General features: G+C 39.1%; 1 protein-coding gene across 1 annotated transcript in view; it reads right to left on the reverse strand.

The window, feature by feature from the left end:
• Window positions 1–225: 225 nt before the first annotated feature.
• LRIG3 (leucine rich repeats and immunoglobulin like domains 3) overlaps window positions 226–14050 on the reverse strand; it is a 66094-nt gene continuing 52269 nt past the window's right edge. Inside the window, exons 13-19 of the mRNA XM_085653340.1 lie at window positions 13193–13513; window positions 12024–12305; window positions 11146–11598; window positions 10383–10541; window positions 8029–8163; window positions 7482–7757; window positions 226–812 (exon numbers count right to left, since the gene is read on the reverse strand). Of these exons, the coding sequence (XP_085509466.1) occupies window positions 574–812; window positions 7482–7757; window positions 8029–8163; window positions 10383–10541; window positions 11146–11598; window positions 12024–12305; window positions 13193–13513 (1865 nt within the window). The 3' untranslated portion in view covers window positions 226–573. The remainder of the gene's footprint in view (window positions 813–7481; window positions 7758–8028; window positions 8164–10382; window positions 10542–11145; window positions 11599–12023; window positions 12306–13192; window positions 13514–14050) is intronic.

Here is a 14050-nt window from a genome sequence, read left to right on the forward strand (position 1 = left end):
AGATGGTTAAGTGTGCTCGATCCTTTATACTTTTGTGATCAGTACAAATGCATTAGCTCCTGGCCAGAATATTATAGAAGCACTAAAGTGTTTCCTACATAATAACTTTGTTGGTTTCCATTTGACATTCATCTAGTGTTCACAGTTCAGGGTGTGGAATATGCGCCCACAACTTACAACAAAGCAGCGATTCAAAACAGCCAAGACTCTTTACAGAACTTAAAATGTTGTAATACATTTTTAATAAAAAATCTGACATTATAAAAATACACAAAATAAAAAAGTATTATTTACATCTTTAAATTACAAGAGATACCATCTGTATAAAACCAGGGCGTAAAATATTTAGAAATTATATATTTCGATTTTGAAAAGTCCCCACAGAAAAAAATCTGTCAAACTTTCCTTTTCTGGATCTCCCTGCTCAAGTCTGTGTAAAATACATTCTTTCCCATTTCAAAGCTGTACTGGAAACATATGGTTTCTTCTTCGTTTTACGTGAGGGCCACGTTTTGAGGTAGAATGTCAAAATATTTCTTTGGCTCCATAAATATCTTGCAAGTCCGGATGATGCTATGTGTCAAAAACATAGGCTTGAAATGCAGGAGTCCTATAGCTTTCAAATGTTTGTGCAGGAGAGCAGGCACTGTTCTCTTCCTTTGAAAGTGTCCTGTTAGGTTCCTGCTCTTCACACTGCAAATCCGATGGTGCGTGAGGGAGTTCACAGGCGACAATGGATTTAGACATCGATGGGTGGTTTACGGTGGAAAAGGAATCCACTTGAGGTCTCCACAGTGGCTTGCCAAACGTTCCTGAAGAAAATAAAATATAGAAATATGATTTACACATGGAGGACTGTTAAATTCAGTGATTGTTCATACAGAGCGTTGTTGTGCATTGCCGCCGTTTACAGTGCAGAAATATTCTTACTGGACATCAACTAGGTTTTGATACAATGGAGGAAAATGAAACAGCAGTGGTAATGCTGGGTGTATTATCAAACAGCTGAAAAAGTCTTCCAAATGTAGGGAATATCTAGACCTGGCTCAGTAAATGTTTGCCTACATGAGGAGTACGAAGAGGCACAAGGTTTAAAGTGACAAAGGGAGCACAGTACACATGGAGTGCTGGCCCAGTATCTTGTAATGTATATACTATATGTTTTTGGTGATTAACAGTTCCTCCAAACGGAATTATTGTTCAAAAGTGACATTAGCACGCCACAAGCCCTTCTAGGTGAAGCCCAAAATCAAATATAAAGGACCGTGTAGTGATATTTATTTTTGACAACCCGTTTGTGACTGAGAAATTATCCAGGACTGCAATAATCATTATTTTCCTGCAGTGCTTAATCTGAGCCGGTGTTTGCCAGTGGAGTCCACGGGCACTTATCTTTCTTCATCAGACATTTGCCAATATTGAGAGGGAAAAAACAAAGCAGAATGAAGGAGTAAGAGAAAGACGAAAAAGCCTTCAAAAGGAAGAAAACAGGAACCGGCAAAAGGGAGGGACTGTCTGGTAGTGGATTAAAGAGGTGGACTGGACCTTAAGCCTCAGGCTACAGAGCAGAGCTTTAGGCACCGGCACTTACTTATTTACAAATTAATCACTGTCTTCCTGCTAGCTACTAGGCTTGAACAGATTTTTTTTTTGTGTTTTGAACATTTTACACAAAACTGGTGCTTAAGCTCCTGGGATTGTGCTAGATCGAATGCTTTGTGGAATTATCATTCTTTGGGGAACACATGCTCCTGAGCAACAACAAAAAATACTATTACAATATTAATTGTTAAATTATACATAAATAATCTAGTTAACATAAATGAGTTAAGATTTTCCTGACCACATTGCAATTTTATGATGATATAATACAGCTCTGCATTTGTTATGTCACAAAGTTACGTTGAGACATCATAATGCTTGCTGCCAGAGCTGGCAGTCAAAGCGAAAGATGTATCACAGAGCATAATTACAACTGCAGTTTAAATAATGAAAACTGACTTTCATTAGTTTGATCTGTTTTTCTAAAATGAACAGTGATCAGCGTAAAGATATTTATGTCAAAATATATATTCTTTCAGGCAGTAGGTCATTACATGAAAATATAAGCTCTCTTCCTGTTTTTACAATTTCTTAGCTATAGTAATTATGCATCTGACATACAATAAACTGATTCTAATATATTTTGCAACAAAATACTATAATCTGCTTTATGGGGCATTTAATTTTGATCTACAGATTCCGCTTTAATTCTTTGTGACTGCAACCATATAATTTCTTACATACGAAAGAGCAAGACACCAAGGATTTAATCAGTTTGTGGGAAGAATGATGATTAAAATATGCATTATAATGTATAGAGTACTCTCTACTATACATCCCATAGATCATATTGATCATGAAACTATGAGACTTGAGGTTTGGATATGGAAGGAAGCGCTTAAAAGCATGAACCAACAGAACAAGGGATGATTTATATAAAAATCTGCTAAAATGTGTGAGCAATGTAAATGGGTCATCTCACAATGGATCTCTCACAACAAACACAGCAAGAGCTGTTAGTGATTGCTAGCGATACATAACTGGGTAGAGAGAACTGTGCTTTTGTCTTCATTGGAAGCCACCTTGATGTGCTGATTATGTAGAAGGAAGGTATGTTTAATTTCTGGAAAGAAGAATCCTCGAAATAAGTATTTGTACATGCTCTCATAGGTAAAAGCTTGGAAGAGGCCTTATATAATCTGTGAGGAATATCTGTGACATGTACAGCAACATGTCTGTCACCAAAGCGAATGATGCACTGTTTAAATATGTCCCATGAAACTCAACAGAACATCAATGCAGTGTAAGTACTGGGACCCCTAGTTTCTACAAAATGCGTGATAGCGCTAATTTTACTTTTTCGGTTTGACCTATTAATAAAGCTGTGACTCCTCTATTTTCATGATTTTCCAGTGACTGCCAGAAAAACTGTTACATTAAAAGAATAAAAATGGGACATAACACAGACATATTTAAAGCAAAATGTTATTGTTATAACTTGACAGTTGAGATTTTCACACTTTTCTGACTGCATTACTTCCTGCTAGACAAAGTATGAGGTCTAGCAGATAAAACAGAATGCCTTCAGAAAGCCAAAAGATAAAACAGGATCCTTCAGAAAGCCCATAATTTCCTGCTGTGCACAAATTCCACTAATCTCAGCCCTGCCTTCCCTTCTCTTTTTTTGGCACAGGATACATTACTAAAAGGAACTTCTAACAGCGCAACGGCCCACCAGCACCTGCTCATATAAACAAACAGCTAATGCAGAGCTTTGAGACACTGTGGGTTCAGATACGATGTAACTACCATGTCTTACTGAAAAACAGTCACAAGAATTAATTGTGCTAGTGGAGAGGGCGGAAAGATGTCTGGACTTCAGCACTGCATATTCCTGCTTGCATTTGAAAATGTATAGGGCAATATAGCATTCTGTAGCGTTATTGTCTGTCTGTGCCTATCTGTGTGGAAGAGAGATGTGAAGTGTATCTTTCCCTTGTGGCCTCCCTTTAATATTAACTAAACTCGCATTCTCTGTGACACATACAACATTCAAACACTAAAGAAGGCAAACACTTTATCTACCTTTTGAGTCCACACACATGGGGTTTAAGAGAAGTTTATGACTGACCACAGGCAGACCTGCATAATCTGTCATTCTTGGAATCAATCGATCCCAAGACAACTCTGAATTCTGTTACATACCATGGAATGCACGGCCACTAGTATTCCTAAAACCACTTAACCATTACCAATTGCTCATTACATAAAGAAAGATAAAAAATAGTGTGGCCTGCGTACTTCCTCTACAACAAATGCATCACATGTTTCTTACAGACACTTTCATAATATCTCTTCAGTGTAACCCTGTGGCAAATCAAGAGTCTCTCCTTGTCTAGTAAAGATTCTTTGCTCTTGTTCAACATTTCAATTTGGATCTTAGGGGAACTAGTTATTTTTTGCACGTCCCACCACTTGCTCTCTTCCACATGCACAGCATTTTGACACACACCCAGCACTCTTTTTGGACTAGACCATTTCATTTCGAGTTACCTTTCCTGACTTCAGTTCCAATTTGAACCTGAACCCATTCTCCATTTTTAAACTCTTTACCTTTCAAACTTGTGTTATGTCTATGAAAATATTCCTTTTGACATTGTCCCACCCTAAATTTCACAGCTTGTTTGTCCAAGCTACCCGTGTACACTCTATTAATCCCCACTGGCACACCCACCGTGCATGCCACTCTTCCTTTCAACAAATAAAAAGAAGTCTATTTCGTGATGAAATGTGGAGTTGTTCAGTATCTCTATTACATGCTTCTTACTTCTTTTTTCTGCCTTAAACCCACTTTCAAAACTACTTGAATGTACTCACCCAAAACCAGGTCAAACCTCCTGTCTAACCCTTTTTCACAAGGATTATGGGCCAGAAGAACGACCCACGAATTTGCGAGTCACTAATTGCATCGCATTTGTGGCTTGCAATTTACAACCCGCAAATTGGGATGCCCAACAGTGTCAGAGACACCGTTTGCGATTCCCAATGGGGTCACAAATTGCATGCCTCGTGCATATTAACGAGGATGTCACCATTTGCGACCCTTATCGGCAATGGCTGGCACACCCAGGGATGGTGGCCTGCAAAATAGGATTAGTACATAGGCCACACATTTTTTGCAGTTGCAGACGGGTCTAAAACCCATTTGTGCCCACAAAAAACGTTAGTACATCTGGCCTTTATACCTTGTTTTGTGAAGTTTAATTCCTTCACATTCGAGAAATGCTTCAAATTCATCACTGTTTAACTATTGCCCGATTTTTGATACCACTACTTCTACATTTCTCTCTCTCCGAACCTTTTTCTCAAACTGCTGTGATTTTGTGAGAATTGATGTCCAGGGCAAAGGCTACCACTGGCCATTTTGAGAAATAGTCTTCTAGGACTAAAGCAAACCTGCTCTCAGGTCCCAAGCACTCAAAAGGTCTACAAATACTTATCATTACCTTTTCCCAAGGCTTCTCACTTCATGCACCCTTAACACAGCCTTTTCCTTCATGACCCCATGATGTTAAAAAAAATAAAAAAAAAAATACCCTCAACCTCTGGGGAAATGGTAATGGTTCAGGATCTCTGATTTTCCATTTTTCTACAACAGGTTGCGTAGATAATGTTACAGCGTAAAAGCAAATTATTCTTTACATTACAAAAATCCTGATAATTACAATGAAACTCTAATGTGCACTTTACACCTGTGCAGAAAAACAACACTGAAACTGAGAAAAGATGAAGTACCAGCACCGTAAAAGTCTGCTTATATATGTAGAAACCATTATAACATAATGGGGTAACCCAAGAAAATGTCCACGGACCTGGGTATCAATTGTTATAGAAAACAGTTGGACCTAGATTTACTTATCATACAGTCAAATTGTAGTGGCGTTTATGGTTCGAATAACACATTAGATATGCATGTGATTGGCGTAACGTCACAAGTACATACAAAATTTTAAAATATGCGCACCCTCAAATAAACGATGGCACCCATTATTTATGCAAAAGTGACTGTTTTATTCTTTTTTCACAGACACTATTCGGTAAAAAAAAAATCACCATATTCAAATAACAGGACGAAAGGTTGCTCCAAAGGGGGAGTTAAAAAGAAGCGTGCTCATGTGTAAGATAGAGAAGATGAAAAAGAAAGGGAATCAAATTCAGTGTACATCCAAAGGAGAGTTAATTGCAATTATTATACATCATGAAAAACTGGCTATAATTAACAGTGAAACCAGTTAATCCGGGCCTGCCCCTCACGGGTCATTCTTGCTGTCGTTTATGATTAATCAAAGAGAATGCACAGAGAGACATCATCTGTGGGTTGGGCAGGGTAGGGGTGGTACCGGGTACAGGCCCACTTGGCCAGCTGAACCACTCAAGCATTACAAAATACAATTCTACCATGGTCATGTCTTCGTTTAAAACTAAGAGCCAGAAACTACACACCAATAACAAAATTGTATGCATCTACAAGTGTATTATCGAGCAAGAACCATGCTCTAAAGCAAACAGAGCCCTGAGCAATGGGAGAATTTTAGAGATTTGGAGGCCAGGCATAATAGCTCAAGAGAGTAGAAGGAGCTTTGCAGAGATAAAGTGGGCTGCATGTGGAATAGGGAAGTAGGGTGTTCTACAATAGCCTTCAGGAGGATGGGTGCAGATTTCATTTATGAGGAGCCCACTAGACGAGAGGTCGTGCTACGAATACATAACACATACAGCTCTGACCCCCATCAAATGAACATCAGTGAAGACTCAAGTCCAGGCTCTCCTGATTTTCTGACTGCATTTCTATATTACACTCCCATATTGCATAAGCCTTAAATTGGCATAAAGATGAGAACAAGTAAGAGAGACACAGAAGACAGGAAAAGGCTCTCTGAAAATCTACATTTTTGTAAGTACAGCTATTGAACGTGTTCCTGCAGTTTTGTTGTTCTGTTTACAGACGTGCTCTGCTTAAGACTACCATAAATGAGAGCCGCCATTAACAAGGTTCGTCTTTAAAAAGCTAGCTATGTCTAATGGCAGAGCCTATGGGATTTATTGTCTCCACTACCCCCTTATTGTACATTTATTGTGACAAACCCTACAATCAGTCTCATATGGTAGCAATATTGAATTGCAGTCTATGGGGCTGTGTAGAACATGTGAATTTAACAAGTGATCATACATTAAGTAGCGTTTTACATCTCACAGGAAGATTACTAGTTTATACTTGGAGACTGCTAAGAATCAACTCTTAATATCGCATGTTCTGAGGATGAAGTGGGTGATTCACAGAGATTTTTATATACAACTTTTCAATGAATGTATAAAGGATACCTTTCATCTGTCAGTGGAGAAGTTACACCTACCATAATATCGTTTACTATCTTTACCTCTTTTTAAGTCCTTTGTATTATTCCTTATGGCAGGGAGGTAGATGTATAGGTCTAAAGATAGTATGGTATAGTGTACAATCTTCAGGTGTTTTCCAAATTTCCTCTACATTTGTTAATTTCCCTCAACTCAAGTATGTAATGAACATCAGTGATGCGAACAGCATTAGTCTTCGTTCCAGAAGTGTTCATTAAATAGTGACTATCAAAAATAATGAGTCAGTGACCCTGTCAATTGTCTCTTAAGTCATATTTTCAAAGGCTGCAATATATTCACCAAGATTTTCCTATGAGTTTTTTTTTACTTACTTCTGACTTTCCATAAATAAGATATACTTATTCACAGATAAATGCACAAGACATTAAGAACATGAAAGTAAATCATTGAGATTTCTTACACGGAGGTCATTTCATGGTCACACAATATTTTAATTTATAGATTAAACGTACATAGGCCCTTCAATGTTTGTGAGAAAATAAGGGTAAGAAATGTACACATACCTAAAAACGTGCTGCCTGACACTGCAGCAGGCTGTTCCTGGCTTTTGTTGAGATCTAGAAGGTCTGTGTTTAGGGTCACGATTTTGACCCCGGTGCCGTCTTGCTGTATGTACACCGAGTTCAACAATTTGCTGCTTGAAGACTGCATTCCAGCATTGCCAACATTATGGTCAAAGGGATCTTCTACCGGCAGTGTATAAGGACAGCATTCAACGCTCTTTAAATATTCCGATTCATATGGATCAAAGCATACTGCTCTCTGGTCAGGGTTGTAGCCTTTAATGCAAATGAAAGGAAACTAAAGTAAGTCATGGTGTAAACCAGTTCACAAGAGTAGCAACAAGAAACACAATGGACCTACTAATTTAAAAAAGCGTAAGTACAAGAGGAGATGTGCACTCCAGCTAGATGGTACTTTAACCCTACAGTGAAATTCACAAACCTTTACAGGGGAACCGCTAAAAAGCTATGCCAGTCACGTTTCCAGACATAACTCTGCTACTACTAAGGGTGAATGCCTTGGGCCAAAACAATTTTATCAGCTCACCAGTATGATATGCTTCTGTGCTGTACAGGTTTCCTCTTGCATACACGTTCCCGGCTGGACCCAGGTAATGGCAAATGAGAGGGTCCGTCACAGCATCTAAATCTGTATCACTGCCATTGTCTAAATGGCAAATACCTGGAAGACACCAAACGCATAGTATCATCAGTTATCACAAATTTCAAATATCATAAAATTGTTCACAAGTGTGCTTTCTTGATGTATAATTTTAAAATACAATTTTCATATTTTATTACAAGCAAAGTACAAAATTTGCAAAATACCGTTTAGTGAACACAGCCTTTGGGCCGAAATATTTTGGTGAATATCCTACAAGAAATAATGGCAATATAAAGCCAGAAATGAAGGCTTAATCGTCCCTAATGATGTCAAATAAATAAAAATATGAAATGCAAAACATTATTTGCACAAGACCTAGAATTTCACACACGAGCTTGGAATATCTTCCAAGAAATGTTATACAAACATGGGAGATGAGCTTTGATGGTAAGCTGTGAGGGAGGGGACAGACAATAGTTACAGAATTTCCTTGGTACTATTAACAATCGTCACTAAATACAGAATCATGCCCCATGGCTCGTGTTCTGTAAAATTTGCTCTTGTTCACACTTATTGCGATTTGCTCATTCAGCCTTTAAAGAGTCCATGACAGATCTCCTCATATACAATGGTCTGTACAAAGTGAGAGTTTTAGAAAGTTTTTTTTACAAATTATTTGCCAAATATTTCTATTCTTCCTACATCCAGCTTTGTGAAAAACCAGAACAGTTGGTGCTCTTTGTCACACTTTTAGCACTTCAATCTTAACTTGGATCTTTCATGGATATTAGTACTGAAAAGTTTGGAAAATGGTGAAATGTTTAGAAAATGCACTTGGACTTATTTATGAATACCCACTAAGTTGCAAGTGATCCTAAGCTTACTACATTTGCATTGAATTTCCCTGAGAACTCCAACGATTGTTAAACAGGTTAAAAGAAATTACATGGGCCAATTCACAAAGTATTTAGGAGTAAGGAAAGCAGTATTACATTAGTAACCTTTCATATACACTTACATGCCTTTATGAATTGCTCCAAAATGCCCACCTCCCTATTAGTAAAAGTGCAAAGAGGACACAGTTCTTTAAATTTGTACTAACTGTATATGAATATCTCCTGAATATTCCTTTTTTATTGCCAGTTTAAATATGCTGGGGATAATTCACAGCTTTATGTACTTTAAAATGCTTTCCGAATTGCCCTCCCATTTGTGTATAAATAATGAACAGATGAGTAGTAACTTATGCAGGCGTACTTCACACACTTCGGCCTCTCTTTGCACGTTTACGAATCAGGCATACCCAATACTGGCAAAACGCCCAGATGCAAGTCCAGGAGGTGCAAAGAAAAGAGCTGTGGCCGCTGCAGGTAAGAGCAGTGGGGTGGTGGGGCTGGCTGAGGGGGGATTTCGAGAGGTGACCATAAGGGAAAATTCAATAAATAATTAATTTTCCCTCGTGGCTGTCTCTCAAAATCCCCCCCAGCCGGCCCCACCGCCTTTACCTGCAGCGGCCGCTGTAGATTGGCCCTACACACGTCTGCTTTCTGAAAGCTCATTTTGCAATGGGATTGGTAAAAGGAAACTGCTTTTTAAACACACTTGCAAAGTGGTTGAGGCAACCTCAATCCTTTCTGTTGCCGTACCCTTAAGTCCCATGGACATCCATCCATGGCAGGCTTTCCATCTTTAAAGATGGCCTAGTATGTTGGGTTTCCCATAAACACACAACTTATTTAGAATACTAGGGTTTGGCAATGGGACACAAAGGCAAATTTGGATTAGAAGGTATTAAGCCTTTTGTTCTTGTTAGAGCGTCCACTGCTTTTACAACTGTTATTCAGACTATGACTTACTTTCAGTGCAGCAAAGACTGAACAGCTGTCCCTAGCTGTGATCAAATTACCTGAGTGCCTCAGCTCTCAGCTTGAACAGGGAAAAGCGCTCATGTGCAACCCTTATTCATTTATTTGAAATCTCTTGATTGTCACCTCTTACACTTGACAACTATAGCTATAGTTGAACATATCAGTTTCCTTCCTCATATACCAAGCTGGCTCACCGATTAGAGGCTTTGTTGGCCCATCGGCATGGACATATTACATATATACATACATCATGATTTAACTACGCCCATTCAAGGCACCTACCACTACTTCACCGGGTGTGCAGCTGACAGCTTTAAACTGAAGGCAAAAGTTGACTATAGCAAAAGCTCTAACCAGTCAGAAAAGCTGTTTTTTAAACTAATTTATAGAATAAAGGCACTCCAAACTACAGATCGCTTATTAACGTACCATTACTGTCTCTAGGTTGTAAGACATATCCACCAATGGCTGAAGTGATGAACTGATGATGGCTTTCATTTTCAGAGGAGCTGTACCCATCCTGGCGGTCTGCCAAGGTCCCTTGAGAAGACAAGTAGCTGGGAATGTCTGCAGGAAGATTTGTCTCATCTGCAATGACACACAGACCCAAAGAAATGCTATCAATTGTCTTTGGACATTTACACAGTGCTTACAAAGTTGGTTATTTCTTAATTATAATCAGAAATCCTATAAACAGGAGGGTCCATTAAACATGGTTTTATTTTTAAGTAAGCATTTTTAGTGGATATTTATTATATTATCTGGAACCACAATGTAAGCAAACCAAGTAAAAAAGTTGGCTATTTTTCAACAATAGTAAATCATATGAAAAGTAATTGAACATTTAAAGTGCCATGTGGCGGATGAGTACTAGCAGTGCTAAGCATATGTATTAGCATGGTGTTGCTCAATTCATAAATATATCCTTTACATACTGGCCAGAATGAAATTGTGTTTGCACTGGCAGTATTTCTTGGGCTCCACTGTGCCTTTACAATGCTGAAGTAGCATTAAAAAACTTCAGTCTAAGCAACAAAGTGGGGGGTCTTCTTGGCTAGGCTGGTTTTGAGAAGAATATTTTTAGTACAGTAACTGGAGCAGACTCAAAACTTTACACGCAATCCTAAATTGAACACAAGTCATTATAATCTTTTTAGCGGGTATAGTTAAGACCATGTTTCAGTTTACACACCTGTATTTGTGACGCTGCAGTCTTCATTTCTCCTTCTTGTGTGGTATATGATGACCACCCACACAAGCGAAGTGCCCACCACACAGCAAACCACTGCTATAATCACAATGCCAACTGTGGCCCAGCCGTCGTCTTCCAGTGATGAGGAAGCATTGGGAGGAGAGTCGCAAGTTGGACTAGGGATTACATTCACACGAATGTTGCCTCTCTCTGTTCCTAGTGTATTCGACATTTCGCAAGTATATTTTCCAGCATCTTCAATATCTGTGTCTACAATTATAAGTAGTTGATTGGCAGCTGCAAAGAAGTGCCTTTCAGTCACAACCAATGGGCTGTCATCCTTTGTCCAGTTCAGCTTCGGTGTAGGGCTCCCACCCGCAATGCATTGCAAAACTGCAGTTTCTCCTTTTGTCACAGTACGGTCCACAAGGGGTCGCAGAAAGGATGGTGTTTCTGGGGAAGAAACAAACAAAACGGAAATCTTAACATTGCTTACTATATAGAAGCTATAAATTACTTTTACTGTTCGCAATGTACAGCGTTTGATTAATCAGTGCACACATTTTCCGAACAAATGTAAGGCCCTAGATCAGCCACCTCTAGACCAATGGCTTGTCTCACTTAAAGAGATACATTCCAGGTGTTCAGAGTTGGCAAGAACAGGAACACCAATTGGAAATATGCCCTTGCTAAGTACACAAGATCAAGAAACTGCATCATACAGCCTACTTGTTTCTTTTTAGTTAAGACAGCCTTCCAAATTGGCAAGAGAAGTGTTAAGCTTGGCATATTAATACTATCACCTGTATAAGCAGTTCTATGGCAACCAAACAACTCAGAATGATACCCCAATATCTCCCTATCCATGCTTCTCTTACCTAGGACAGTAAGCGTTGCATTTGCTGAAATGGTTCCGGCACTATTTTGGGCCGTGCAGCTATAGATGCCAATGTCCTCTATTTTCACATCCACAATGAAGAATACATCATCTTCCGGCATCACATGCATGCGCCTCTCACGCGCAGCAGGAAAGTCTGTGCCTCCATTTTTCTGCCAGGCTATCTGGGGTGGCGGATGTCCAACTGCAGCACATTCCAGTCGTGCCATTGCTCCCGCTCGAATGGTCAGATCCATTGGCATCTTTGTGAATGATGGAAGCACTAAAAAAATTAAAAGAATAGAGTAATAAGCAACCAAGTGGGTTATTAGTATTGCAGCAGCCCAACTAAATACAGCTGTTTTGCTATTCTATATATATTGTTTTATGCCACATCTTTCATTCCATTAATCTGTTCTCTGTTTAAGAATGTGACAAAAAGTAAACTGTTCCACAATGATCACTTAAGTACCAGTCTTCATCTGCTTGCAGTCCGTTGTCAAGAGACTTCCCCCCAGAATCAGTCCACAAGCAAATGCTAGTATGCAAAACGCCTTTATAACAACAGTGATAACCAAAATCTGTGATTTTTTTCTGCCACATACATACCAACAATTATTCTAAGGTGGGCCTAAATAGCTCATCTTTGAATCTGATTATCCAGTCAGTGTTATACTTCATAGTCGTCTACAGTCAGATGTTTGCTCTCGAACAAGATGGTGGTAAAGTGTTATGTGACACACACTGCTCATGAAGAGGACACTAGACACACTCAAAATGATCTTCCACCAGGAATGCTACATACAGTTTAGCAAGTGGGTACATGTAGGCTTCACAGTGCGTCTTAAACTATGACCAAGCCATTCAGGCTTTTTAGTATTTTATGGTTGGGTTGTAGTGCTGCTTTCAATTGAATGTACTTTCTACAGGGGTCTATGAAAGCAGATGCAACAATGGCAATATGCTTAGTTTTGAAGAAATACTTTGCGTACCGAGAATTGGAATGACAACAGTTTTACTCGGTGCTAAGTGAAAGCAAGCAACAGGATAAAATAAGATAAGCCTGCAATCTTCACTCTGCACTAAAGAAACGAAAGAAACATTCCTTTGCTACTTTAACAAAGCATGACATTAAAATCAAAAGGACTGGTTTTCTTCTACAATACATACTGTTTACTGTGAGCTTGGATTTGATCGAGTATGACGAGCCAAAGTGATTTGAAATGACACACTGGTATTTTCCTTCACTGCTGAAGTCAACATGGCGCAGACGCAGGATGGTGGTGTATTCCATCACTTCTCCACCTTGTGCGCGAAGGTGGGCATAGTTCTCCATTTCTGCATCTTGCAGTAGCTCGTTGTCCTTCTTCCATGCAAATGTCATCGGAGAGTCGCTGCTACTGGCTGCTGAGCAGATGAAACTTACGTTGGACCCTCTGATTGCTGATTGGGTTTCCGGCTGGACAGTGATCTGAGGTTTAGGGAAATCATCTGAAAAAGATAAAATAGCCTTTTGTTGGTGAAAAGTAATTCAGTCCAGCACAAACAAGTGGTGGGAGAACTAACTCTGCCAGGTTTGTAACGTTTTAGAGGATGCAGTGCTGAATGATTGCAAGGTGTGGCTAGCTAAAATGAGGAAAAAACATTATGTGAGGCTTTCTTTACTATCCTCACAATACAACACCAAAACGTGGTGCTATCAGCAATAAGCACAAAAGCATTATCGGCTATCAATTTGTCTGGATTTCCCTAGAACATTTTCTACAATAGGCCCAAATGGATTGTCGATACTGTAAGAAGAGAAAAACCACTGAAAGAACTTGAAGAAATATCTTCCTCAAATAGCTCGAAAGCCAGTACTTCTAAGGCTCTTTTAACAAAACTTCTATGGGAAAATGGGTAAGCAGCCTGTCTTCACAGTGGACAATCCACTAAATAAAAGGAGGTGGAGGCTAGTGTAGGAAATCTACAAAACGAGTTAATATACGGAAGCATGATATAGTGTTTTATGAATTCCGTAAAAAAATA

This window comes from Triturus cristatus, chromosome 4_1 (genome assembly GCF_964204655.1).
Source record: "Triturus cristatus chromosome 4_1, aTriCri1.1, whole genome shotgun sequence".
NCBI lineage: Eukaryota > Metazoa > Chordata > Amphibia > Caudata > Salamandridae > Triturus > Triturus cristatus.